The 27206-nt window shown below is 63.5% G+C and overlaps 2 protein-coding genes across 2 annotated transcripts; one reads left to right on the plus strand and one right to left on the minus strand.

Annotated features, from left to right (window-relative positions):
* Positions 1-169: 169 nt before the first annotated feature.
* Positions 170-23024, plus strand: ZNRF1 (zinc and ring finger 1). The gene is made up of 5 exons (XM_075434190.1): positions 170-890; positions 19569-19664; positions 20462-20567; positions 20665-20755; positions 21638-23024. Exons 1-4 carry the CDS (start codon positions 452-454, stop codon positions 20720-20722), a joined length of 699 nt encoding a protein of 232 aa, XP_075290305.1. The 5' UTR covers positions 170-451; the 3' UTR covers positions 20723-20755; positions 21638-23024.
* On the minus strand, positions 22881-27094 carry LDHD (lactate dehydrogenase D). Its single transcript, XM_075434189.1, has 11 exons — positions 26988-27094; positions 26759-26871; positions 26335-26476; positions 26050-26191; positions 25380-25539; positions 25104-25303; positions 24904-25032; positions 24052-24179; positions 23880-23970; positions 23687-23798; positions 22881-23614 (listed from the first exon to the last, which is right to left on the minus strand). Exons 1-11 carry the CDS (start codon positions 27048-27050, stop codon positions 23449-23451), a joined length of 1446 nt encoding a protein of 481 aa, XP_075290304.1. The 5' UTR covers positions 27051-27094; the 3' UTR covers positions 22881-23448.
* Positions 27095-27206: the final 112 nt, after the last annotated feature.

The following is a 27206-nucleotide window of genomic DNA, read 5'->3' on the forward strand; positions in this document are numbered from 1 at the left end:
TCTCCGGCGCGGCGCCCGGCACCCAGGCGGCGGCCGGCAGCGAGGCCGTGCCCGGCGCACCGGAGCGGGCCCCCCCCCCCCTCCCGCGGCCCCGCCGCCGCCCCCCGCCGCCCCATGGGCCGCAGCTGATCGCCGCCCGCGCCCCGGGCAGCAGCGCGGCGGGCGGAGCGAGCCGGCCGGCCTCCCACCCCCCCCTTTCCTCCTCCCTCCCTCGCCGCCCCGCTCGCCCCCCCGGGAGCCCTCGGGGGTGACGGCGGCGGGCTCGGCTCGCCCTCGCCCCTGCGGGCCCGGCGGGGGGAGGACGCCGGGGGCGGCGATGGGTTTTCGCCCGTAGCTCCCCCACCCCCCACCCCGCTTCCTTCCGCCCCCCCCCCTCGCTCCCGGGGGCGGCGCGGCCGCGCTCCCCGCGGGGGGCTGTCGCTCGGCTCCCTGCTGCCCCGGCGGAGCCCGCATGGGGGGCAAGCAGAGCACGGCGGCCCGTTCGCGGGGCCCCTTCCCGGGGGTGTCGACGGATGACAGCGCCGTGCCGCCGCCGGGAGGAGGAGGAGGAGGGGTGGGGGGGCCGCCTCCCTTCGGCCATTACCGGGCGGGCGGCGGCGGGGCCATGGGGCTGCGCAGCCGCTCCGTCAGCTCGGTGGCCGGGATGGGCATGGACCCGGCGGCGGCCGGCTCCGTCCCCTTCGGGCTTTACGCCCGGGCGGCGGGGGAGGCCGAGCGGGCCCCGGGCGGCGGCGGTCCGGGCTCCGACTCGGCGTACGCCCATGGCAACGGTTACCAGGAGACGGGAGGCGGTCACCATAGAGACGGGATGCTGTACCTGGGCGCCAGGGCCTCGCTGGCCGACGCGCTGCCCCTGCACATCGCGCCGCGGTGGTTCGGCTCGCACGGCGGTGAGTGCCGGCTCCCCGGAGCCTTCCCTCCGGTTCACCCGGCCAAGGGGGTGGGGGGGAGACCCCCCGGCTTGTGCCGAGGCTGATGGAAGGATCCCCGTCCCCTCCCCGGGGTGAGGGGGGGCCCCCCGGCTTGTGCCGAGGCTGATGGAAGGATCCCTGTCCCCTCCCCGGGCTGGGGGGGAGCCAGGGCTGGCCTCTGGGTCAAGGTCAGGGGAGGGAAGGGGCTGGAAGAGAGGTGTTTTGGTTTGGGGGGGGGATGTGGCACCCACCCCCCACCTCGACTTTGGGGGAGGGTGGTCAGAGGGTGCCATAGCTGGAGTGCTCGGGTTCAAAGAGCGGGCTGAGCCCCTCTTCTGCAGGTTTTTGGGGGGGTACCAGTCAGGTACGGCGGTTCCCGTGCCTTAGAAACTGGGAAAGGGGCAGAGGAAGCCTTTGGAAGCGAGGTGTGGGATTTTTTCTCCTTTGTTTCGCCTGATACAGGGCCCAGGAGAGGCCGGTGTGGGTTTTCTCATCCAAGCCAGCGGGCACCATGTCGGTGCCGGGGAGGAAGCAGAGGAGGAACTGCCGGCCGCTTTAATGGGGCCGGGGGGCTGGCTGGGCCCTCTTGCAGGAATCATGTCGGGCTAAGGGAGAGGGCGAGGTTGCCCCCATCCTTGCCCTCCTGGCTGGACCCTCCCGTGTGTCCCGGTGTCCGGAGAGGAGCTCCGGCAGCGAGTGGGGCTGTGTCACTGACCTAGTTTCGGCTGGGCGCAGGGAGCGCGGTGGGAGGTCCTCCCTTCCCCTCCCGGCTAGAGGGGAAGTCATTTCAGGGATGTCTCCTCGCGTTTCCTGGAATAGTCTGGGATTTCTCTCCCACCCGGCCCCCTTGCAAATGCTGCTGCAAGTGTTCTCCTTTGTGTGACGTGGTCTGGGAATTTCATAATACGCTTGGGACAATGCCTCATTTTCCAGAAGGCTTGAAACCGAACCAGTGGACGAGACTAAAGCACAAAACGAGGCTCCTGGGGCCCATTTTCCTGCTTCCACGTTGGGACTTTTCCCCTTTACCCAGTCTCCGGGAGCCACTGCTCCTCTCGGTGAGATCAGCACCGTATGTCTTGCGTTGCGTGCTCAGCGACAGAATGCCCCAGGCCCCACTCCTGTCGATCTGGGTGCTCGCAGTCCTCCCTGGCAGATGGAGAGGCCTGGCTGGCATGCGGTGCCGGAGCGGAGACCCAGTGCTTCGGCAAACTTTCTTGCCTTGTGGCCTTGCGCAGACCGCGCCGCTGCTCTGGGGTTTGAAGCGCAGAAGGAAACGAAGGCACGGCGTCCTTCCAGGTATTCCACAAGACTCTGCGCGAAGGAGTGCCGCGGGGCCTTGTGCTGAGGCCGCCGCTGGAGCGAGGGGGTCTGCGTTACAGAAACACCCCGTAGCTAATCTGTACGTAGGGGTGGTCAGTCAGAGAGCATCAGCTACGTTGAACGATAGTTCTCAGACTGCAACGCTGAGAGGCAGAAACCTCTTCGTAAAGATAAACCAGCTGCAAAATGGAGTAAGCTTTGTCTGGCCGCCGGCGCGAGTTAGCGCGATACGAAGTTCAACGCGGTGCCCGTGGAGGATTGCAGCGCGGGCTGTGGGGAGTGCTGCAAGAACTGGGTTTCTCTGGTGCCTCTTTTGGGGCCCTTCGAGAGCGCTTCCGCTGCGCCAAAGTGTGTGAGGGCAGCAGCGAGAGCTGTTCAGTCCGTGCCGAAGCCTCTCCCGGCGGTGGTTCTTCCTCATTGCTAATGAATAGCCAAAGGAGCGGAGGATGCTTTAAAAACCGTTCTGGAAACTTGCTGGAGCTCATTAAACTTTTGCGTTCTTCCCCTTAGCGTAAGAGGTTAATGGAGGGTTTGGAGACTGAGGGGAAGGGGAAGTAGGCACCTCAAGACTGCTAAAATTCCCGCTAATCTCCCATTGCAGCTGGTTATCCTACAGCAGGGCGGTCAGGAGCTGCTCACTCCTTCCCCTGCTGCCTCCCCATCGACCCGCTCCTCTCACGGCGCTGAGCCGCTCCATTAGCCACTGGAAAGTGCTGAATCAGCAGCGCTCCGGCAAGGGAAGAGGAGCTTTGACATTGCTGCGTGTGGCTGTCCTGGCTCCTTTTGAAGGGTGCCTCGAGGGTGGGCATGCGGGGACCTGCTGATGTGCCGAGCCCGCTCGGGAGGACGCGTGCCTGCGGGTCTTGGGGGTCCGCCCGAGTTGCTGCACTGCCACGGGGAGAGGACCCCCCGAACTCTGTGGCTAACGGGTCAGGGGAGTGGATCCTTGCCCTGCCGGCCCCTTTCCTCCTGCTTCTGCGCAGGGCGGGGAGCTGGATGGTGCCGGTCTCGGCACGCGGGGAAGGCTGTGTCCGTGGGCTTGCTGTTCCCAGAGTACTTGGGTTCAAGGGAAGCGCTGAGAGCCTTGGGGTGCAGCCTGGGCTCTGCGGGGCCCTTGGTGCGACAGCGAGGAGCCCCGGCCCTGTGTCGGTGCTGAGGTGTGGTCATTGCGGCAGCGTGTCGGCGAGGACGGGAGCACGCAGATAAGCTTGCCGCCTCGCTGCTCCCTGTATCTCCGATGCTGATTTTTGTGCACCTCGCCGGCTGCTTCGTGGCTCGTCTGGCCCATCGGCAGCGACCCCCAGGAGTGAGCTGGGGTGGGCTGAGCTCTCTTCTCCCTGACTGGTGTCGCTCCTTCCCCTCTCTGCGGCCGAAGGCTTGCGGAAGAGCCAGGTGTGCCCGGGGAGGGAGAGAGGAGGGCTGCTCTTGGGAAGCCTGCGCAGAGCAGGGTTGAGAAGTGGTCCCCAGAGACAGCACGTGCTGTGGCATCGCTGTAGGGTGCTGTGGGTTGTGAGGGTCGACAAGGAGAGCCCGCTGCTGGATTGCTTCAGGCTGCCAGGGCTTGGGGACGGGAGGAGCAGTTACGTACGCATGGCCTCTAGCCCTTCCAAGGCTGGGAGAGGAGAGCTGCTCCTCTTAGGAACAGCAAAGTTGAAATGCATCTTTCAGACAGGATAGGTGAGGGGGCTCTGGCCTTTGTGGTGGAGCTTGTCCCTCTCTGAGGGGACAGCACCTCCCTGGGTAGGTGGATCCCGTTTCCTGACGCGGATTTTCCCAGGCGTGTCCACCATCCACGTGAGAGACGTAACTGCTCTGGGATTTCCCTGTCTGCCCGGGGTTTCTGAGATCCACTTCCCGGCCTGTGCTGGTGGAAGATGACAAAACATCATCTGCAACTCTGGAATTTTGCTTGTAGCACTTGACTGAAGCAGAGGAAGTTCCGTCTGAAGACGAGGAAGAACTTCTTCCCTCTGAGGGTGACGGAGCCCTGGCCCAGGCTGCCCAGGGAGGCTGTGGAGTTTCCTTCTCTGGAGATATTCAAACCCCACCTGGACGCGGTGCTGTGCAGCCTGCTCTGGGTGACCCTGCTTCGGCAGGGGGGTTGGACTGGGTGACCCACAGAGGTCCCTGCCAACCCCAAACATTCTGTGATTCTGTGACCCTGTCCGCATGGCTTTGTGACTGCCAGGTCTTCTGGGCAAAGCCAAGGCGAGTGGGAAGCAGGCAGAAAAAGGAGAGGCGTGGGGTTAATGTTGCCTGTCTCCAGCTTTGTGCGGTTCTCTTGGTATCACTCATGTTATTCATCTTCATCAGAGGATCTCGGGGAGTTTGCAGAGGCTGTAAGTAGCTTAAAGTTTATGTGGAAATCCCGCTCATCACCCAAAGCCCGTGAGTGTTTGAAGCTCTAATAAATCCGTATCTCCCTGTCTGCTGGCTAGCCCAGGGAAACGCCGAACTCATCCTTCTGTGCGGAGCCATCGGGAATGTCGCAGGCTTTCCACGCACCGACAAAACGAGCTGTGTGTCCTGGATGCTGGCAGCAGCGAGGTCGGGAGGTCTCCTTTGCCGAGTGAGCTGCTGCGTTCTCGGCAGCGCCTTGCCCGGAGCAGGAGGGCCCGGGCTGGGGGAGGCGTAAGGGTGTCCGACACAGAGACGGCAGTCGGGGTGCTGGGCTGGGTCCTTCTCCGGGCGGGCTTAGAGGGTGAAACAGGCTGGAAGTGCGTTTTGATCTGGCTCTGGAGTAAGGGATGCGAAACAGGGGTTTCTCGTTGGAAGGTGAGCTGGAGGTGTGCGTGGACACCTGTGCTGGGCAGCCCCGGTCTCTGCCCAGCCGGGAGGAGGCACGTCCGTGTCGTACCGTTGCTGTGCTCCGACAACTTTGAGTCCTGAGCCTTTTCTCACCGCTGTTTGGCAATCATCACTCCTGAGCTTGTCCTGCCATCGTGACCTCTACACCAAAACCAGAAGGCTTCACTCTAGCTGGCTAATCAGCGGGCTGCTGGGGGGAGTCTGCTTTCAGCCTTTCCTTTCTTGACACCAACTTTTCAACGTGCAGATGTCATAGGTGCTCCCCTCCCGCACCCACAGGGGCTAGGCCAGGGAAGGGCACCCCAGGGTCTGCAGGAACTTGCCATCGTGAATCTGTTTTTGCCCGTGGGAATTTCCAAAGGAAACCGTCCTCAGACCATCTTTCTGTGGGCCTGGTGCTGGTGGCTGCCTGGCAGCCAGATCGGGCACCCACAGCATTGCCAGGCCTGTGGAGATGGCTCAGGAGCGGTCCTAGTGATTCCCTGGGCTGGAGATACTCAGCTGACGGGAGTCTCCAGGTCTGCTCTTCTGCCTTCTCCGAGCCAGCTGCAGGGCAGCATACGCCCGGGGTCAGGGGAAGAGGCAGCAGCCACTTTGGAAGAACGAAGCACCGAATACCAGAAGATGGGAGACTCAAAGGCAGCTTTAACGCACCCCAGACCTGCAGCCTGGAGATGAAGTTGATGTGTGTCAACGTTGGTGTGGTGTGTGAGAAGCCAGCAGCGGCGGCCGTTGTCTCCGGTCTCCGCAGTGCGAGCTGGCACAGGCTGTCGCCGAGCTGCCGTGCCACTCTGGTGCCCTCGGGAATCTCTCGGCCGCCTCACCCGGGAGCAAGGCACTAATTGCTGTGCGTGCGAGCTGGCTTGGCTGGGCTCGCTCCTCCCTAAACCTGCGCGTAAATCAGCACGGGGGAGCCGGGTGCCCTGTCCCCGCGCTGCACACGTGTGCTCCGGAGATGCTGGGAACGATGCTCTCGTGCTCCCTGGGCTGACCCACTTCCCAGGCAGGACGGTCTTCCCGGCCCGTGACGTAAGTGTATCCCACGCGGGTTTGTTTTGCTGAGATGTTTATTCCGGTGACCGGAATAACCATAAAGGCTTCTCTTATTTATTAATATGCTATTAGGGCTCCTCTCCTCTCTCTCTCTCTCTCGTTTGCTGGCTGGAGGATCAATCGGATGCGGACATCTTTGGTGGAGGAGCGGTACCAGGGCTGGCGCCTGGCCAAGGGAGCCGCGGAGAGCCATGGGAAAATGCTGCTAAATGCCAAAAATTAATTTCAAGAGAAACGCAGGGAGGGAGAAAAACCTACTGGGGGGGGGAGGAGCAGAATGGAAAAGCTATTTTTCCTCCGATGTAATGTCCCATGTGACAAATCAGGCAGGCAGCAAAGAGTTCTTTGAATGAATTCCGTCTGCAGCGACCAGGGACCCGGCCGGCCAGCGGGCAGCGACGAGGTGTGTCCCATTGCCTCTGCTGCTGGTACGCCGAAACCCCAGACGTGTCAGATACTGGGGTTTGAGTAAATGTGACCTGACTTTCTCCTGGTTCCCTTGAAAACTGAAATCAGAAGGGCTCGCGAGTGGTTTGCACAAGCGGCTGAGTGACGCCGTAAAGCAGCGGGCCCTGGTGCGGAGTGTTTTACCTGCCTGCTCTGGCTTGGCCGTGCGTCGGGGTGCAACAAGCACCTCTCTCTGTAGAGGCGGACCCATTTTTTATTTCAGATAGAGCGAGAGTGGTTAAAGTTGGACCTTGGATGTCTCACCTGCCCAAGTCCCACCGGGCAGGTCTCGGATGCGGGCGAACCCTCGGGGGCTTGGGTCCCCCCTCAGGGATGGTCTTGCTGTCCCTCGTGGGCGCTCTGCAGAGGGAGACCGTTGGGAGCTGCGGCTGCAGGAAGCTCTGCGGGCCAGGGCCTCTTCTCGTGCCGCTGCGCAGCGTTTCCTGTGGGCAGAGCCCGGCTGCCATCAGGTTTCCTGCCCTGCCGGCCTGCGGGCAGGGGAGGTGGGTGCCTGCGGCAGGGAGCAGGGGCTGCTTTTCTCTTGGTGTGGTTTAGCTTTCCAGCCGGCTGCGGGTCCCGCACAGCCCTGGGTTTGAGGAGGGTGACGGGGAGAGCCAGGGAGCCGGCAGGCAGATCCCTGTGGCTGGTCTCTGCCGCCAGCGTGGGGCTCGGTCCATCGGCAGACCCTGCCGCGGTCCCCGTGCCTGCGTGCAGCCAGGTTCGTGCTGCGTGCGGCTGGCCGAGCTTGAGCCGATGCATCGCTCGGCGCTGGCGTTGTCCTTCCCCAGGCCCCAGCCGTGGGCCGGGGGGCAGCTGGAGGAGTTTGGTGCAAGGTTTGCTGGCAGGGCTGGTGCCTCGCCGCTGGAGAGGCTGCGGTTCACCTCCGAGGTGGAGCTGACCCCTCGCTCCCCTCCTTCCCCGTGGAGCTGGCCGGTGTCGGCAGCCACGGTGTCGTGCTGCTCGGGCTGGCGCGGGCCCAATTAGCTCGGGAAGTTCCTGGCTCTCGGTGCTCGTGCGTGCTCGTGCAGCTGCGGGCCTCCCATCAGCGGCGCGGAAACAAGACCATGCGCCTTGTGCAGTGGTCTTGTGGCACTTGTAGCAGAGCAGAGAGATGCAGTGGAAATAGTTACGCTTTTGCTGGTTTTAGCAACGCTAGCAGAAATTTCCCAAGGGCTGCGTATTCCCAGCGAGCGCCCTTGGCTGGGTGTCGGGTTATGGCTGTGGTTCCGGAGAGACTGTCCCCTACCAGGCACAGAAATGCGGCTGGGCTGAGCCCTGGCAAGGGAAGCATGACGGCATGGGTGAAGAACTGAACTGAAAGCTGTTTCCTGGCCCTAACAGGCAGGACGGCGTGACAACAGCGAGTATTTTTAGAGGCCAGCTGCCTGCAACGCAAGAGGAGGAAAGCAGCACTCAGGCAGGAGAACCGAGCGATGCTCCCCCTGTCCCACATCCCTGCCCAGCATTTTGTTCCCTCACAGGCCAGGGCTGCTGGCATTAAGGAGTTTCCACGTCCTCCGTGTCTCTTGGCCTGTCGCTGCCCGGAAAGGCTTTGTCCTCCTCTCGGCTTTTGCCGAGGCTGCGTGCTTCTCTGGCTCAGCAGCCCGAGGCTGGTCGGGGGCTCCCCTCTGCGCATCGCAGGTGATTGCCTTGCAGCTCGCTGTGGTGGGCGTTCTGGGGATGGGTTTTTGGCAAAGCCTTTGTCGGCAGCAAGGGAAAACCCGCAGTTTCTGCTGCAGCTGGGGTAATTGCAGTAATTCGTTTGGGAGCTCTCCCTGCAAGGCGACAGAGCTGCATTTTGTCGGAAGGGCTGCAGGGGAATCAGATCCACCTTTCGGTCCATCCATCGTGCATCTGTAGCCAGGGAGAATGAGGTGGGGTTTGGCTCTAGGCGGATGGCTTAAACCCCTGTCTGCAGGGAGGTCGAGTCGGTGCAGGCTGAGGTCGGTTTTGAGGCCAGCCTGCTGTTAAGCCGGTGCTGAGCGGGACGGGGTGAGGCTGAGCACCCTGCCTCGGCGTTTTGGGTTGTCCACGCCCGCATCTGGCTGCTTGGAAACTCTTGTCCATCTGCCTATTTATTGCAACGTTGATTTCATAGCCCTTGGAGTCTGCCGTTTGCCTGGATCTTGCCCTTCCGAGGGTGGTTCTAGATGCCCTGAATCCCTTTTTGCTCCCTGTAGACAGGTACGAGGTAGACGGCAACCTGTGGCCGGTCCTGGGGGGTGTCCAGGGTGAGTGTTTTCACGGGGAAACCCTGCTTCCCAAAGCCCTGCCCAGCTCTGGAAATGGGGGTACGCTGTGCTCTCTCTTTCTCCCTGGAAAGAGAGAGTTTGAAATCCCATAGCTGGGATTTTTGTCTGCTGTAGCCCCACTGTCCCCCTCCTGCTGCCAGCTCGGCCCTTCCCGTGTTGGAGGGTGGCACGTGTTGGAGCGAAGGAGCGGAAAAGGTGGGACAGGGTTGTTCCTGTCTATGGCACTGTGCAGCCCCTCCTGCCTCCGCTAGCAGGATCCAGCGTGGGCAGACCCTGCCGCTCGCCGAGGGCTTTGTTCCTCCGAGATGTCGTGCTTTGTGTTTCAGAGGGTCGGCTCCCGGAGCTGCCAAAAGCCGGCTCTGTCTGCCAGCTGCCTCCATGCTGCAGAGACAGCCGGGAACCGCACGGGCAGGGCCGCTCTGGAGCGAGAGCGAGTCGTGCACCCCGCTTTTTCCCTTCCTGCTGTCCCGGTAGCCTGGGGCATGCACTGAGCATCCCTTGGCACTTGCAGACCCTGCGGGGAGCAGGGAGATGCTCTCTGCTGTGCATCTCTTCCTACCGTGCCAGGGGCAGGTGAGGTTAGGGCTTGCTCTGCAGCGTGCTCCTCCATAGGATTTTTTTTTCCAATGGCATCTTTCTTCCAGCAGAAACAACTGGTGTTAACTGGCTCTGAGTGTTTCCCAGCCGTGCACTGCCTGTGGGCATAGCTCTCTGTGTGCCTTTCCTACTCCGTTTGCTGCCAGCTACATAAAAATTGCCCTTTCCCTACCCTGAAAAGCAGCAGTCTGTCCTTCCCACGGCCCGGGCTCGGAGTGCCGCGGGAGACCCTCCACCACTCCGTTCATGTGGTGCTGCCGTGGGACGCCCTGGGGCGGAGGCATCCTGGGAGCTGCCGGATGGGATCGCTTCCTGGCACGGGGGGCTGCACGGGTGAGATCAGTGCTGGGCTCCGCTCCCTCTGCCAGCATTGCGAAGCTGGGGCATGTCGGCGCGTGTCTCTGGAGCGTCCCTTCATCCTCCCAGCGAGACCAGCTGAGGCATGATGGAGCCTCGGCTGCGTCAAGGCAGGAGTGTCCTGCTCCGGAAAAACCCGGGGGTCAGGAGAGAGGTAGCCAGGGAGCCGCCGCTTTGCCCCGCAGCGTTGGATCCGGTTGCGTTTGGGAGTGGCTCAGGTCAGGCTTTTGCGCTTGATCCTTTCCAGAAGCGGGAGTTCCTCTGGCAGCCCGGCAGCAGGGACTCCATGGGTGCCTCCCCAACGATGGCTTAGTCAGAAGTGACTCACGCCACCGGTCCCCGCGTCACGTTGCCTCGCTGCTCCCTCCCAGCCCCTGCACCCGAGCCGAAATGTCCGACTCGCTCTCTTTCTGCTCCGGTTTCCGCGTCGTTGCATTCTGCTGTGCTGCTGGAGGATCCCCTGTGCCCTGTCCTCTTGGCACCTGGGACCCCACTGTTGGCTCTGTGCATCTTGCAGTTGATGGTGCCGGCAGCAGGGCTTGCGGTCGGGCTTTCTGCTTCGCACGAGAAATATTCGGGAGGAAAGAAGCAGGTGTGCAGGCAAACCCTTTGGAAATTCCCAGCCGTGCCTGCAGGAGCCCTCTCCTCTCTAGGCAGTAAATGTGAAACCCTGAACATCCCTTGAGAGTTAGGGAGACAGCTCCAGGGCATCCCTGAAGCTCTTCTGCGCAGCGAGATGGCCCCAGGCTGGTTCTGGGACTAGCAGGAGCCCCGAATGAGCTTCTAACTCGGTAAATTCGAGCCCTGCAGCCCAACGGCAGGAGTCGAAGGGGTTAACGCCTTCGCTGGGCTGTCACCCAAGACCCCTCTGCTTAACTTTGCTGTTCTCTGGGATGCTAAAATTAGCTTTGGGCTACATGCTCTTCCTTATGAAACCTGTTCCCGGCAGCTGGGGGAGTGTTTCTGTAGTAAACTAGGACTTGCCGGAAGGCAGGGTAACCCCGGGAGGCTGCCTTTCTCCTCCGGATCTGGGGGAACCGACCCTGCAGCGTAGCCTGGGCTGTAGGAGGGAGATGCTCTCTACCTGTAGCGTAGGTGCTTTACTTCAAAAGTTGCAGTTGAGGCCATGAAAGGGGCAGCGCTCAAACAGCGACCGGCAGGAGGGGTGCTTGGGGTGCAGAGGCTGCTTGCACGTCTTCCCTGAGGATGCGTGTGCAAGGAGGGGGGCTCTGGGTGTCCTGTGACTGTATAGCCCAGGCCTCTTCGCCCTCCTGCTGCTCGGTGTCCGCTGGGCGTCTTGTAGGGCTTTCGTGTGTCCGTCTGCTGAGGCTTGATGGCTTTGGGTGCTCTGGAGCAAATGTCCTTGTGGGACTCCCTCTCTCGCATCTCCTGCCCCTTTCCAGCTCTCTGGCTTCCCTCAGACCCACTACTGCAATCTGTTCTGCTTCTGCCCGTCCTCCCCCACTGCCCCCATCAGAAACAAGCTGGCTAAAAAAACCAATCTCTGCCTCCTGGCTTGCAGCAAGCCAGCCCTGGGCTGCTGCGCCGTGATGCCGCCCGGCCCCCCCTGCGTCCCTCTGGCCCTCGTGGCTCCCGCACATCCCACCGGGAGCACCGATGCCTTTTCCTTTCTGCCGCATCTCCCGTTTGCGGCGTGAGTTCGGTGGGAGCGGGCAGAAGCACCTCCAAAACCCCCTGCCGTGAGCTTTACCGCAGTGCTGGCCTTGGCCGGCTTCGTGGTCCACGACATGTCCCTCCCACCCTTGGCTGGCGTGTGGCCGACCTGGCAGCAAGCTCCTGCGGCGTGGGGGCTTTGCTGGGAGCGAACTGGGGGCAGCTTTGCTTGGACGTTGCAAAACCTGGCCTTGCACAGAAGCGCCTTCTTTTTGGGGTGCTGCTTGACGTCGCGAGAGTTTATTTTCTCCCGGCTCACCCAACTGAATTGACTTGATCCGCAAGGAAGCGGTGGGGTGGGATGGGGACGGGGATGGAGCAGGGCTGTCCCTCTGCCGAGGCAGCAGCCTGCACCGTTGGGTTTCTCCCCAGGCGCTGCCGTCCGGGACATCCCAGCCCAGCCACGTCCCCGCTGCCGGGCTGTCCTCTGGGGCTGGCCCGCTGGCGTCCCCCAGCCCGGCCTCCCCTCTGCCCCCAGCAAGCTGGGATGTCTTGTTTCCATGCTGGACCTGTCCTTTATGCTTTCCCCACCTCCCTTCAGCCTTGAATCGGGAGGAAGGACTCTTGTACGGCCTTTTTTGGAGCTGGTAAATGAGGCCGCTTAAGTGCTTTGCTCCTTCCTGCCTACGTGTCCCCGCTCTTGTCGGCCCTTGTGCTGCACAACAGCCGAGCACCGTCGCAGCGTTCACCCGGTGCCTCGTGTCCTATCGGGGCTGCGTCCGGCTCCTGCATCCGCCCAGGCACCCGGTGTTGGGGGTTTTGGCCCTGATCCCGATGGGTGCCCCGGCCTCCAGGCACTCGATGCGAGTGCTTTGCTGACACAGGGAGCGTGGCCCTTGGTGGGACGGGTCCTTGGTGCAGCTGCGAGCTGCCTCCTGTCCCCGGTGCGAGGTGGCGTCGCCAGCTGCATCGCTCAGAGGCCAGTGGAGCGTCACTTCCATGGTGGGTGACGCTTTTGGAAGAGGACACCCATGGAGGTCCTCAGCTGGGTCCCTGTGGTGCCCAAGTGCTGGAGCTGTGCTCTGTGCACCCGCCGTGCCATCTCCGATGAGCTGTCGTGTGACCATTTTAGCAGGCATGGTGGTGTTGGGTTGACAGTTGGACTTGATGATCTTGGAGGTCTTTTCCAAACTTAATGACTCTGTGATCTTTGATTCTTTCAAACTACGAAGCTGCTTTAAGCCAGTGGGGAATTTATTTTCCAGGAGATGTCTGAATATCTTGGCTCTGCAGGTTTGCTTCACTTGGCTGGCAAGGAGGACAACTGCTCCATGGTCCCTTTTGCCCTGGGGCTGTGCTAGAGCCCATGAGAGGTGAGGGAAGCGGAGATCGTGATGTCCTTTATCCTGACAGCCCCACGTGTTACTGCTTCAGACTGACTGACTAGGCCCATATATGTGGTGTTTCAGTCTTGCCCTCCACTTCAGTCACTGGTGCTGTTGGTTTTTTAAAGACAATCCGTCTCTTCTGGCTTCCACCTGGTGCCGGTTCAGCTGGCAACGTCGGGGAAGCCATGGGAGGTGGTGGGATGCTCAGGGTTTTGCTCAGCAAGGAGGAGGCAACAGGACTCTGCTTCAGCTGTGTGCTTGGACCAAATATTCCCCACACTTCTCTTGCGCTCGGCGGCATCCTCACCTGGTGTGAGGCAGTTCCCTTGGCCAGAGGCCCAGGATGCACTCTGGAGATGTGGAGATGGGCTGTGCAGCTGGGATTTCCTGGTCTCCTGTGGACATCAGGCAGCCTGGGGCTTACCCCTCAGCTCCCGGATACCCGGGGTGTCCCGGAGGGTGTCCGGACATCAAGGAAGAGTCTCCTCCTGGGGTGGGTGCTTTCTGGGGAGTTGTTGTAGCCAGCTTCAGGGGTAGTGGGGTCTGCGGCTTTCCCTTGCTTTCAGGGTGTGTCAGCCCCCACCAGCATCTTCTGTCACTGGAGATGACAGAATCCAAGGATCGCAGGGGTTGGAAGAGACCTCTGGGGATCACCAGCTCCAACCCCCCTGCCGAAGCAGGGTCACCCAGAGCAGGCTGCACAGGACCGTGTCCAGGAGGGTCTGGAATATCTCCAGAGAAGGAGACTCCACAGCCTCCCTGGGCAGCCTGGGCCAGGGCTCCGTCGCCCTCAGAGGGAAGAAGTTCTTCCTCATGTTCAACTGGAACTTCCTCTGCTTCAGTTTGTGCCCGTTGCCCCTTGTCCTGTTGCTGGGCACCACTGGAAAGAGTCTGGCCCCGTCCTCCTGACACCCACCCTGCAGATATTTGGAGGCATTTCTAAGGTCCCCTCTCAGCCTTCTCTTCTCCAGGCTGAACAAGCCCAGCTCCCTCAACCTCTCCTCATAGGAGAGATGCTCCAGTCCCCTCACCATCCTCGTAGCCCTGCGCTGGACTCTCTCCAGTAGCTCCTCATCTTTCCTGAACTGGGGAGCCCAGAACTGGACACAGCACTCCAGATGGGGCTTCACCATGGCAGAGTAGAGGGGAAGGAGAACCTCCCTCGACCTGCTGACCACTTTCTTCTTGATGCACCCCAGGATCCCATTGGCCTTCTTGGCAGCCAGGGCACACTGCTGGCTCATGGTCAACCTGTCGTCCCCCAGCACACCCAGGTCCCTCTCCACAGAGCTGCTCTCCAGCAGGTCCGCCCCAAGCCTGTACTGGTGCCTGGGGTTATTCCCATTATACATCCACTGGTGAAGCTGCTGCTCCCTGCGTTTTGGCCATCTGCTAGCGACAGAGCCAGGGTCTCCTACCGCTGGGGTGATGCCGTGTCTCCTGGTGGCACCGCAGCCTCTACGGGGTCCATCTGGAGGCACGCCGAGCTAGCAGAGGGTTTGGTGAGTGAGTGTGGATGCGGCACGTGCCTTTCCCTGCAGGCAGGGATGGGGTTGCAGCTCCTGTGGGTGCCGTCTCGCCTGTCCCTGAGGGGAGCAGCCGCTTCCACTTGCAGGACGTGGTGCGGTTGACCCTGCTGTAGTGCTCGGTGGCTTCCCCAAGCTGCACGGGTCGCTGCGGGTGTCACCTGTAGACACGAGGGATGGGAATTCCCTATCCCAGCTTCAGAGGCAGCCATGTTTGAGATGTTTACGGATTGCTTGGAAAGGTGTCGTGCCCCTCCCACCACCACCAAAGTCCCGGCAGCCTGTATGGCAGCGCTTTTGGCACCGTGAAGGTTACCCAAGGGTTTTTTCAGCTTGCATGGGACCTGGGGGAGGTTTTCAGAGGTTCCCAGTTCTGCTTTGCCTGGCTCTCTAAAATTAACCATGTAACCTTCCTAAAAATACTCGGAGGGCAGCAGCCCCTGGAGAGCGCTAGCACTGCTTGCTCCCGGTTTCTAGACCAAGCCGTCAGGGAGATGAGATCACCGGGCAGCGTGTGTCTCGAAGCCCTGGAAAGCCCTTGGCTTTCTCCATGTTTCCTGCAGGATACAAGAGCCCGGGTCTGGATCCGAACCTGCGTTTCCGGGCCAGCCCGCTCCCCTCAGCACGCTCCTCTTCCTCGCTTGCTCCTCCATCTCTGCCTGGGGAGACGGTGCCAGCTTCAGGCTGAGCATCACCGGCTGCCCTGGGTGCCTGGGGAGGGAGGAAGGGTCCGTGGCCTTTCCCCGGAGCAGCCCCCGAGCCTCCCCGCGGGAGGCCCCGGCGAGGAGGAATAGCTGGGCCCTTCCTCTCTCTCATTTTTCTTTTCTTTTCTAGGCATGTGGGAGGAGGGCAGAAAGGGCTGGAGGAGGAGGGAGGGAGCTGAATTTTCCACGAGCAGCTGTCAAAATGTAATCTCCTGCATCGCTCGGGCTGGCAGCTTAAGGCAGGACGAATTAACGGGGATTTCGGGGAACGTGGAAAATACCACAGCTTGGAGGGGGCCGGAGGCGTGGGGAGCGACCCTTTCATCCGCCGGACGGGCTCCGGGCCCCAGCACCTGCCTCAGCCGGGGAGGGATGCTCCGAGACGCTGGGCTCGGCGCCCGCTGCTCTCCCCTGGCCTCCGTGGTTTTCCATCCACCCCGTTCCCCCAAAGGCCACCCAGAGAAGGGGCGAGGGACCCTGACCCCCATCTCTGCCTCCCGTTTCCCGCCGGCGGTGGGCTCGCTGCGGCCCCGCTGCCTGCCGTGCAGGGGGATGCCGGCAGTTGCTCTTGCAATGCCAAGTATTTGTGCCGACAGCTGGGGTGCAGGGCGGCTCCTCAGACCCAGGAATTTATGCCCTTGCATTTTCATCATTCTTTTTTTCCCCCCTCCATCTTGCGAAAGGGAAAGCGGGGAAGCACGTGTGCTTCTGCGCTTGGCTCGGCCCCGGCCCCGCGTGGCAGACGGTGTCTGTGGCCAGAGCTGGGGTCCGAGCCCCTCGGTCTGCGCAGCGTCCCCGCGTCCCTGCCACCGGGCTGCGGCACTGCTGGGGTCCCTGTGCCCCGGCCAGCTGCCCGGGGAGCACTGAGCAGCGCGACGGGTGTTCCTGCCGGCTATTTATAAACGTGCTAAAGCCACCCAGGCTAGCAGAGAGGCCTGGAGATACGGCAACAGCCGCTCCCCGGAGCCTGCACAGGGCCCTGCTCTTTCCCCGGCTCCTGCTGCTCTGCTCAGTCGTGCCATGGCAGCCATGCGGTCTGGGCCGGGGTCCTGTCCCTTTGCCCTGGTTGCACGTCTCGTAGGATCCCTTCAGGCGCTGTCGGAGCCAGCGGATCTGGGGCAGCTGTGTAAAATAACACATCGGCACAGAAAAAGGGGGGGACCGGAGAGAACGAGGTCTTCCCAGGCAGTGAATGGCGGACGGTACCCACCCTCGGCAAACGCCGTGCCCCAACGCCGGGCTGACAGCCGAAACGCCTGCTCCAAAGGGAGCCCTTCGCAGCCGCCCCGTGCTGGGGACTCGCTGCTGGGAACCAGTCCCGGAGCCTCCGGGAGATGCTGGCACCACCTTCGGGTGGGAGCGGTTCAGCCAGGGACGGGCTGCCGGGGAGCCGGGGGACAGGGACGGTGTCTTGCAAGGGGAGGCTGGCTGCGCGTTGCAGAAGGCAGGCTGCCGGCAGGCTATCCGAGCCCGCTCTATAAATACCCCAGGCGGGTAAACACTTGGGAGGGAAAAAAAAAAAACCCGACTATTTTGGCTCCCCAGTTCAAGAAAGATGAGGAGCTACTGGAGAGAGTCCAGCGGAGGGCTACGAGGATGATGAGGGGACTGGAGCATCTCTCCTACGAGGAGAGGCTGAGGGAGCTGGGCTTGTTCAGCCTGGAGAAGAGAAGGCTGCGAGGGGACCTTAGAAATGCCTCCAAATATCTGCAGGGTGGGTGTCAGGAGGATGGGGCCAGACTCTTTCCAGTGGTGCCCAGCGACAGGACAAGGGGCAACGGGCACAAACTGAAGCAGAGGAAGTTGCAGCTGAACACGAGGAAGAACTTCTTCCCTCTGAGGGTGACGGAGCCCTGGCCCAGGCTGCCCAGGGAGGCTGTGGAGTCTCCTTCTCTGGAGATATTCCAGACCCTCCTGGACGCGGTGCTGTGCAGCCTGCTCTGGGTGACCCTGCTTCGGCAGGGGGTTGGACTGGGTGACCCACAGAGGTCCCTGCCAACCCCCAGCATTCTGGGATTCTGTGATTCTGTGATTTCAGCGAACGGGTGCTGCTGCCACAAGGTATAAATCGGTCAGGAGTAAAATTAGGCTGGAGAGGAGGCAGATCGGTGCCGCTGCCCACGAGGCTCCGGCTGCCAGTGCTGCCCGCTCGGCCGGAGCTGGGTGCGAACGGGGCTGGACGCGCAGCGGAGACCCCACGGCTCGTCCCGGCCGGGGCAGGGACGTGTCCCTGCGGTGTCCCTGCAGTGTCACGCTGCCGGCCGGCCTGGTGCCCCACCGGAGGGTCCCCTGCGCTGGAGGGCAGATTGTGTTGGCAGGTCCCTTCGGAACCCCCAGCAAGTTTGCTGACGACACCAAACTGGGAGGTGTGGTAGATACACCAGAAGGCTGTGCTGCCATTCAGAGTGACCTGGATAGGCTGGAAAGCTGGGCAGAGAGGAACCTGATGAGGTTCAACAAGGGCAAGTGCAGGGTCCTGCACCTGGGGAGGAACAACCTCATGCACCAGTACAGGCTTGGGGTGGACCTGCTGGAGAGCAGCTCTGCGGAGAGGGACCTGGGTGTCCTGGTGGACGACAGGTTAACCATGAGCCAGCAGTTTGCCCTGGCTGCCAAGAAAGCCAATGGGATCCTGGGGTGCATCAAGAAGAGTGTGGCCAGCAGGACGAGGGAGGTTCTCCTTCCCCTCTACGCTGCCCTGGTGAGGCCTCATCTGGAGTGCTGTGTCCAGTTCTGGGCTCCCCAGTTCAAGAAAGATGAAGAGCTACTGGAGAGAGTCCAGTGGAGGGTTACGAGGATGGTGAGGGGACTGGAGCATCTCCCCTAAGAGGAGAGGTTGAGGGAACTGGGCTTGTTCAGCCTGAAGAAGAGAAGGCTGCGAGGGGACCTTAGAAATGCCTACAAATATCTGCAGGGTGGGTGTCAGGAGGATGGGGCCAAGCTCTTTTCAGTGGTGCCCAGCGACAGGACAAGGGGCAATGGGCACAAACTGAGGCACAGGAAGTTCCGTCTGAACATGAGGAAGAACTTCTTCCCTCTGAGGGTGACGGAGCACTGGAACAGGCTGCCCAGGGAGGCTGTGGAGTCTCCTTCTCTGGAGATATTCAAGACCCGCCTGGACAAGGTCCTTTGCAGCCTGCTGTAGGTGACCCTGCTTCGGCAGGGGGGTTGGACTAGATGACCCACAGAGGTCCCTTCCAACCCCTACTATTCTGTGATTCTGTGATTCTGTGATTCTGTGATCCGTGAAGCTCGTCCTTGCTGTGCCCTCCGGCGGGGCAGGAGTCGGCGTCCCTCTCCTAGGCGTGAACCGGGGAGCAGGGAAGCAATCCGTGCTTGTCGCCGCTGCTAACGAGAGGGTGCTCGGGTGCCCGGCGGTTATCCCGGCTGTTTGCACGGCAAAGGTCTGAGCTCCCTCCCGTCAAAGCCACCTGCACTTTCTCCTTTCCAAGAAGCAAAAAGCATGCCCTCGCCACATCGTATCGTGGCCAAGAGCCTGATTCATCCCTAGATAATTTGTGTACCTTCCTTTCCTCTCCTTTCCTGAGCAGCCTTTGCATATATATGAAGAAAGCTCTTAGGCGGCACTGCAGTCAAACCTGATCTGCTTTTAGAAGACAGGTCCTTAATTTACCCTCTCCCTCTCTGTGAGCAGGGAATTGCTGGGTGTTCTGGTGCGAGCCCACGGTGGCGGCGAGGCCACGCGCGTGTTGGGCTGCGTCGGCCCGAGCCCCGCTGCGCCGGGCAGCACCGAGCCCGCGGGGAGGGTGAGCGGCGGGGCTGCTTGGGGGTTTGATCCCTGCCAGTTTGGGGCATAGAAACCCGGGTTTGGGGTGGCCTCGCTCGGCGGCGCAGGGGACGATGCCGTGGTGGTCTGCCCGGCCCGAGCGGGTGGTGGCACCAGTGTGACACCCTGGTACCCACTGGGCCCCATCCTCACACCCGAGTGAGGACGCAGAGCAGATCTAGACCTCATGGCCAGCTTCACCCGAGAATCCAGGCCACCAGGCAGGTCTGGGTGACAAGGCAGGGTCGAGGTCACGACGGGACATCAGCCTGCGGGCTCCTGGGGCTGCTGGCAGGCGTCAGAGGGGCGAGCACGCACCTCACTCCTGCAAAAAGCTGGAGGAAGCAGCGATTTGGGCTCGCACCTCTACCCTGCGCGAGCTCTGCTGCGGCCCTACAGAAAAACCTCGTCCCGCGCAGCTTTTCTGGCTCGGCAGCCGGCACAGCACCATGCCGGCACGGGGACGTGCCCCTGCACTTGCCAGCCGCGGGGTGCTGCGTGCCCCGAGCTGCTCCGCGCCCTTTAAGTCCGGGCAGCAGCTGGTGGCCACGTGCGCGCTGCCTTGGCACGCTCGCCGTGCCCTCTGCGCCGCGGGCACGGGGACGGCCGGCGCGCCGGCTCAGGCGGCTGTCGGTCGTCCCTTGAGCCGGCACAGGATGAGCGGGTGCCCGGCGTGGGGTTGCGTGCCGCCATGCAGGCTGCAGGTGAGGGGCCACCCGCCGCCGTGGTCTCGGGGACGCCGCGGGATGCGGGGTGGGCTCTTCCCCTCGCCGCGGGCTCACTTCTGCGCTCTCCCTCCAGGTTTCAAGTGCCCCATTTGCTCCAAATCCGTGGCTTCTGACGAGATGGAAATGCACTTTATCATGTGTCTGAGCAAACCTCGCCTCTCCTACAACGGTAAGGGCCGGGCTGTGCCGGGGACACAGCGTCCCGCCGGCCGGGGACGGCTCTGGGCAGGCTGGAGAGACGCCTGGCTGGCCTTGCCAAGAGGGCTGTTCTCCAGCGGGCCAGCGCAGCTCGCCGTCCCTGCTCCGCTCCCCGCCACCGCTCGGCCCCGTGTAACGCAGCCCCCTCCTCGCGTTGCTCGCCGCAGTGTGCCATGCCAGCCGGGCATCCCGCAGGGGACGTGTCCCCTCCCGGGCTGCCCCCCGGAGGGTCGTTGCCTTCCTCCCCTCCTCACTGGCAGCGAGGCTCGCTGGGCTGAGCACAGGGGCTGTGGGCTCCCGCATCTCCCACCCTCCCTCCTGACCGCTCGCGGGGGAGTGACGCTCGCCCACTTCTCCGGGGTGCTTTGATGGAAGCCAGGGATAGGGGGGCGTTCGCTGCAGCCGCCCCAGCCTCCTGCCTCGGCTGCCCCGTCCCGGTTGCCTCCACGGCAGTGACGGTGGTCTCCCCTCCGTCCCAGGGAGGGGGACGCGGCAGTGGACCGCATCTCACAGCCCTCTCCTGCTTCGACAGGGGGGTTGGACTAGATGACCCACAGAGGTCCCTTCCAACAGAATCACAGAATCACAGAATGTTCAGGGTTGGCAGGGCCCTCTGTGGGTCACCCAGCCCAACCCCCTGCCGAAGCAGGGTCACCCAGAGCAGGCTGCACAGGACCGCGTCTAGGTGGGTCTTGAATATCTCCAGAGAAGGAGACTCCACAACCCCCAACCTTCTGTGATTCTGTGATTCCTCTCCCCCGCTCCCAGACGACGTGCTGACCAAGGACGCCGGCGAGTGCGTGATCTGCCTGGAGGAGCTGCTGCAGGGGGATACGATAGCCAGGCTGCCCTGCCTCTGCATCTATCACAAAAGGTACAGCCGCGCGCGAGGGGACGGCGCCGGGCAGGGGGCCAGGCAGGGACCTCCCGAGCCTCGGTGGCATGCCGGCGACACGCTCTCCTCTCTCCAGCTGTATAGACTCGTGGTTTGAAGTGAACAGATCCTGCCCGGAGCATCCTTCCGATTGACCCACCGGGCGTGCTTGCTGACTTCTCTCTAAGGTGAGCCTGCGGTGGGCTCATTGGGTGGCACTGACCCAGGCATCAGTACAGGCTTGGGGCGGACCTGCTGGAGAGCAGCTCTGTGGAGAGGGACCTGGGTGTGCTGGTGGACGACAGGTTAACCATGAGCCAGCAGTGTGCCCTGGCTGCCAAGAAGGCCAATGGGATCCTGGGGTGCATTAGGAGGAGTGTGGCCAGCAGGACGAGGGAGGTTCTCCTCCCCCTCTGCTCTGCCATGGTGAAGCCCCGTCTGGAGTGCTGTGTCCAGTTCTGGGCTCCCCAGTTCAAGAAAGATGAAGAGCTACTGGGGAGAGTCCAGCGGAGGGCTATGAGGATGATGAGGGGACTGGAGCATCTCCCCTACGAGGAGAGGCTGAGGGAGCTGGGCTTGTTCAGCCTGGAGAAGAGAAGGCTGCGAGGGGACCTTAGAAATGCCTCCAAATATCTGCAGGGTGGGTGTCAGGAGGACGGGGCCAGACTCTTTCCAGTGGTGCCCAGCGACAGGACAAGGGGCAACGGGCACAAACTGAAGCAGAGGAAGTTCCAGCTGAACATGAGGAAGAACTTCTTCCCTCTGAGGGTGACGGAGCCCTGGCCCAGGCTGCCCAGGGAGGCTGTGGAGTCTCCTTCTCTGGAGATATTCAAGCCCCGCCTGGACGCGGTGCTGTGCAGCCTGCTCTGGGTGACCCTGCTTGGGCAGGGGGTTGGGCTGGGTGACCCACAGAGGTCCCTTCCAACCACTGCCACGCTGTGATTCTGTGATTCTGTGACCTGTGCTGGCTTCAGATCCTGCGCCGAGACGGTGCGACGGGGTGGGACAGGGTGGCCGTGGGTCCCACTCCTCACCTGGCATCGTCTCTCTGTCTCTCTCTGCCTTCGCAGGGCACCTTGCTATACCTGCTGTACCTCCTCTCCCCGTCCCCCCCGCCCCGCCTGGAGTTTTGGGCTGACTTTCAGTTCCTCGAGGAGACAAAAATAAAACCCAGAAACTTGAATCCACTTGGGACAAAGGTGGATTTTTTTTTTTAAATTTTATTTTAGTATTTTTATTTGTTTTGTTGGTTTGGGCGTTTTGGGTCTTTTTTTTTTTTTAATTTAAAAATTTAAGAAAAAGAAAAAAGGAACATCCAGGAGAAGACAGTGTGAGAAAAGCGGAGCGACCTGCTCTCCCCTGCACAGCCGCTGGTCACCAGGAGAGCTCTGGTGGAAGCCCCAGGGACGCCCTCGGCCGAAACCCTGCCATGATGTTTGGCTTTCCTCCCCAAAACGAAGGGGCAAGCTGCCGGGGGACAGCCGGCCAAACGGAGCACGCGGCGTTTCTCACCGGCAACCCCCCCACCTCCGCCCGGACTCGCCCGGGGGCTCTGCTCGGTTTTTTTGCACTGACTAAAACGGGAATTTTCTCCTCTCTCCCGTCTCCCTTTTGGAGATCTCCACCCCGGCCCCGGCAGCGTGAGATGGGGCCTCTGCCCCACGCGGGAGCGGGGCCACTGCTCCCCCCTGCCCGAGTCGCAGGGATCCGTCTTTCAAGTGTTTACAACGAGGAAAAAAAAAAAAAAAAAAAAAGGATAAAAAAAAAAGGAATAAAAATGAAGGAAAAAATAAAAAAGAAGAAAAATAAGAAAAAAAAAGAAGAAAAAGAAAAAGAAGAAAAAAAAAGAAGGATAAAAAAGAGAAAACTGACAAAAAAACCCCCCCCACCCAACCAAACCACAACTGAAGCTTCGTGTTGACCGGCGTGTTCTTCGGTTTGAGCCCCCCTGCCCGGCGGTGTTTACAGACTGGACACTCTTTAACTCAGCTGGACCCACTCAGAGACTGGAGAGCCGCAGCCCCCCCGCCGCCCCCCAACCCCCCGCCGGGCTCCTCTTGCCAAAACCCCCCCCCACCCTTCTCCCCATCGCCTTCGAGTCGAACCCTTCGGGGAGGGTACGGGGAGGGTACGGGTGAAGGCCCCGATGGGCCCCCATCGCGGGGGTGGCTTTGCCGGAGGTGCCAAGACGGAGCCCGTTCGGTGGCAGTGCCCCCCCCAGTGCACCCCGGTCCCCCCCGGCGCGGCGGGCGCATTTGCCTTGGTGAGCCCTCTCCTGCCGGCAGCCGTGCCCCTGCGGGAAACCTTTCTGTATTTATATATTAAAAAAAAAAAACCGGGGGGGGACGGGACAACAACTTCAAAGAGTTCAGAGCTTGGGGGGAGCTTCCTTCATTAGTCAAGGTGTTTTGATATGGTATTAAACCAATGTTCAATAAAATATTCACTGTTATTTTATTTCACTGGCTTTCTTGGTGAAGCAGGCGGTACCTGCGGGCTGCTGGAGCCCCCCCATCCACCCCGATGCCCCTTGCCCATGTCTGCCTTGGCGTGGGGATGGCCATGGCCATTGCGGTGCTTGGCACGTCCCGGCTCACTGGCTCCGGGACAGCAGCTCGGGTGGTCCCTGCATGCTGGGGGGGGTCTTGCCTGTGCACTGTCTGGGACGAGGACCTCCCCCCTGCCCCGGGACAGGCTGGGGTGCCCCGTCCCCCCAAAAGACATCACGGCGCAGGGAGTGTGCGGGTGCAGAGGGGTTTATTGGGGGGGTCCCCAACCCACAGGGGTGGGGACTGCGGGATTTGGGGGAACACGGGGTGGGGGGGGTGGCAGGGTGGCGTGGCCACCCTGATGCCGGCTCCGGTGGGGTGCCGGTGGCCCCTCAGAGGACCTTGCCGGGGTTCATCAGGTGGTGGGGGTCCAGCGCGGCCTTGATGCAGCGCAGGGTGTCCAGCCCCTCCTGGCCCAGCTCCTCGCGCAGCAGCCCCCGCTTGCCCAGCCCCACGCCGTGCTCCCCGGTGCAGGTGCCCCCAGCCGCCAGCGCCCGCCTGCGGGACCAGGGTGGGGGTCAGGGCACGGCACGGGGCCACCCGTCCCCCTGTCACCCCCCCCATCCCCACCTGCCCAGGCGCTGGGTGAAGGCGTGGACGCGCTGGGCTTCGTGCGGGTCCTGGGTGTCGAAGATGAGGAGGCAGTGGAAGTTGCCATCGCCCACGTGTCCCACCATGGGGCCTGCGGGGCGGCGGGTCAGGCGGGGGGACGGCGGCCACCCCAGCCGACCCCCCCCGCCCCGGGGACCGCGGCCCCACTGACCGGTGAGGCCGGAGTCCCGCAGGTCCCGCTTGGTGTCCACCACGACGTCGGGCAGGCGGGAGATGGGGACGCAGACGTCGGTGGAGTAGCCCTGCGCCGGGTGGGACAGAGCCATGGCGCCTGCGGCTCCACGCGGCGCTGCCGCCATCGTCGCCACTGCCCCGTCCCTCACCTGGCAGCCGGGTCGCAGGGCCAGCGCAGCGTACCAGGCGCTGTGCCGCATGGCCCAGAGCCGCCCGCGCTGCTCCGCGTCCTCTGCCCAGGCCAGCCCAGAGCCGCCGTTCTGACGCACGATCTCCTCTGCCGCCGGCCGGGAGCCCGGAGGTGGGGCCAGGACGGGGACATGTGGCAGTCCCGGGGACCCACGGCAGCCCCCGAACCCGGCACTCCCCCCAGGACCCCCAGTCCTCCCCCTCAGCATCCATCCCACAGCCCAGGACCTCCATGGCCCCTGTCCCTGGGTACCTGTCCATCACCCTGCGACAACGCTCATCCTCATGTCCCCTGTCCCTGGACCACTGTCCCTTGCCCTGGGACCACCCAGCAGACCCCCAGCCCAGGCATCCATCCCGCACCGTGGTGACTGTCCAGGTCCCCCAGTTCCTCTTCTTTGGCACTCGTCCCTCATCCTGGGATGATCCTGGTCCCCCAGTCCCTGGTCCTGGGCACACATCCTGCACCCCAGTGATCCTCCAGGTCCCCCAGTTCCTCCTCTTTGGCACCCTCATCCCAGGACATCCCTGGTCCCCCAGTCCCTGGTGCTGGGCACCCATCCCACACCCTAGTGACCCTCCAGGTCCCCCAGTTCCTCCCCTTTGGCACCCTCATCCTGGGACATCCCTGGTCCCCCAGTCCCTGGTCCGGGGTGCCCATCCCACACCCCAGAGCCACACCACGGCTCTTCAGCACCATCTCTCACCCTGGAACACCCCCAGTCCCTCATCCAATGTCCCTGGGCACCCATCCCTCGCCCCAGTGTGCCCACCATGGCCCCGAGCCCCAGGCACGCCATCCCCACCCCTACCCGTCTGTTGCTGCTGCTCAGCCAGGCCGTGCCGGGAGCCGTGGAGCTCCAGGAGGAGCGTGGCCGCCGCCGGCATCGCCATCCCGCTGAAGCGCCCGCAGGCATCCGCCATCACCTCGTCCAGGAACTCTGGGCGAGAGGAGGCAGCGCTGAGCCCTGCCGCCAGCCCCGGGCCCCCCAGCCCTGCCGCCGGCACCCACCGATGCGTGCCACGGGCACGGCGGCCTGCAGCACCTGGACGGTGCAGTCCACGGCCGCCCGCGTGCTGGGGAAGGCGGCGACGGCGGCGGCCGTGGCCTCGGGCAGCGGGTGCAGGCGCAGCGTGGCCTGCGTCAGGAAGCCCAGGGTGCCCTCGGAGCCCACGAAGAGCGAGGTCAGGTCGTAGCCGGCTGCTCGCTTCCTGCGCGGGGCTGGTGAGCGGGCGCACGGAGGGTCCCGGCCCCCGGTCCAGCCCGGCCAGACCCCCCAGTGCCCACCTGGGCTGGCGCCCGGGGCCGGCGGTGTGGAGCAGGCGCCCGTCCGGCAGCACCACGCGCAGGTTGAGCACGTTGGACCGCATGGTGCCGTACCGCACCGCGTTGGTGCCCGAGGCGCCCGTGGCCGCCATGCCGCACAGCGAGGCATCCGCCCCGGGGTCTGCGGGCAGGAGACCGGGACGGGATGGGCGGCCGGCATGGGGATGGGGCCGTGCCACAGCCCCACAGGACCCCACGCCATGCCCCGCTGCACCCCTGCGACCACGGCACCCACGGCCCCCATGCACACCCCTGGGACCACAGCGTTCCCACGGGAACCCCCAGCACCTCTGGGTTAGCAGCACCCCAGCCCCAGGACCCCCATGGGCACCCCCAGCAGCTGCAAGACCCCAGCCCCATGGGCACTCCCAGCAGCCCTGGGACCCCAGCCCCATGGGCACCCCCAGTAGACCCAGGACCCCAGCCCCACGGGCACCCAAGCTGTCCTGGAACCACGACACCCCCAGACCCCTGGGGACCCCAGCACTACTGGCACCCCCAGTCACCATGGCTACACCTGCAGGACCATGTCACCCTTGGCCCCCAGCACCACCAGTGCCCCCAGCACCCCCAGCCCCCCAGCCGTCCCCACCACTCTAAGCCCCCTGCCGCTCCCCGGTGCCCGCGGTACCGACGGGGAACCAGAGCCCGGTGCCACGCAGGTGGCTGTTGAGGGCCTTGCGGGTGACGCCGGGCTCCACCATCACCGAGAAGTCCTCGGTGCTCAGCTCCGTGATGGCGTCCATGCGGCTCAGGTCGAAGCAGACGCCGCCCTGGCACGGGGACACTGGCGTGGCTGGGTGCCGAGACCCCCGGGGTGGGGGGCCAGGGGCATCGGGGTGTCGGGGGGTCAGAGTGTTGGGGTATCGCGGGGGTCAGGGTGTTGGGGTGTCGGGGTGTCGGGGGGTCACGGTACCTGCACGGCGTTGACGCCGCCCTCGAGGCCAGTGCCGGTGCCGAAGGGCACCATGGGCACGCGGCAGCGGTGGCAGAGCGCTGCCAGCTCCTGCACCTGCCCCACCGCCCGGGGCCACACCACGGCGTCCGGGGGGGCACAGCTGGGGGGCACGGCGGCACCGCTGGCACGGCCGCCCCCGACCCTTCCCCACACCCTGCCCTTCCTCAGCCCCTTCCCCATCCAGGCCCTTCCCCATCCAGACCCTTCCCCTCCACAGACCCTTCCCCACTCTGCAGCCCTCTCCCTCCCTAGGACCCTGCCTCTCCCACGTCCCCTCCCTATGCCCCTTCCCCACCCCGGGACCCCTCCCCGTGTGCCCCCCACCCTTCCCCAGGACCCCACCCCAGCACCCCTCCCCGGGCGCCCCCCGCCCCGCACCCACCCGTGCATGGACTCGTCGCGGCCGTGCTGCTCCCGCACCGCCATGGCCGTGGAGACGTTGGGACCCCCGACCACGGCCCTCAGGGCCTCCACGAAGTCGGGGGGCAGCGGACGCTGGGGGGGGGGGGGGGGGGACACGGACACGACAGCCGGTCATGGCGGCGCCGGGAGGCTCCGGGACCCCGGGATCCCCCCGCACTGGGCCCCCCTCCCGCAGCCCCCGGCCCCACCTTGGAGCAGCAGCTCCGGCGGCCCAGGGCCCCCCCCAGCCCCAGGACCCTCCGCAGGGCCATGGCGGGGACCTCCTGTCCGTCGGTCCGTGTCCGTCCGTCCCCTCCCGCCGGCACCGGCTCCGCCGCCTTAAGGTGGCTCCGGCCCGGCCACGGCTCCGCTCCCCCCGGGGGTCCCCAGCCCTCCTGCCCCCCGCCTGGGGGGTCCCTGTCCCTGCT

Source organism: Opisthocomus hoazin, chromosome 12 (genome assembly GCF_030867145.1).
Source record: "Opisthocomus hoazin isolate bOpiHoa1 chromosome 12, bOpiHoa1.hap1, whole genome shotgun sequence".
Lineage (NCBI taxonomy): Eukaryota > Metazoa > Chordata > Aves > Opisthocomiformes > Opisthocomidae > Opisthocomus > Opisthocomus hoazin.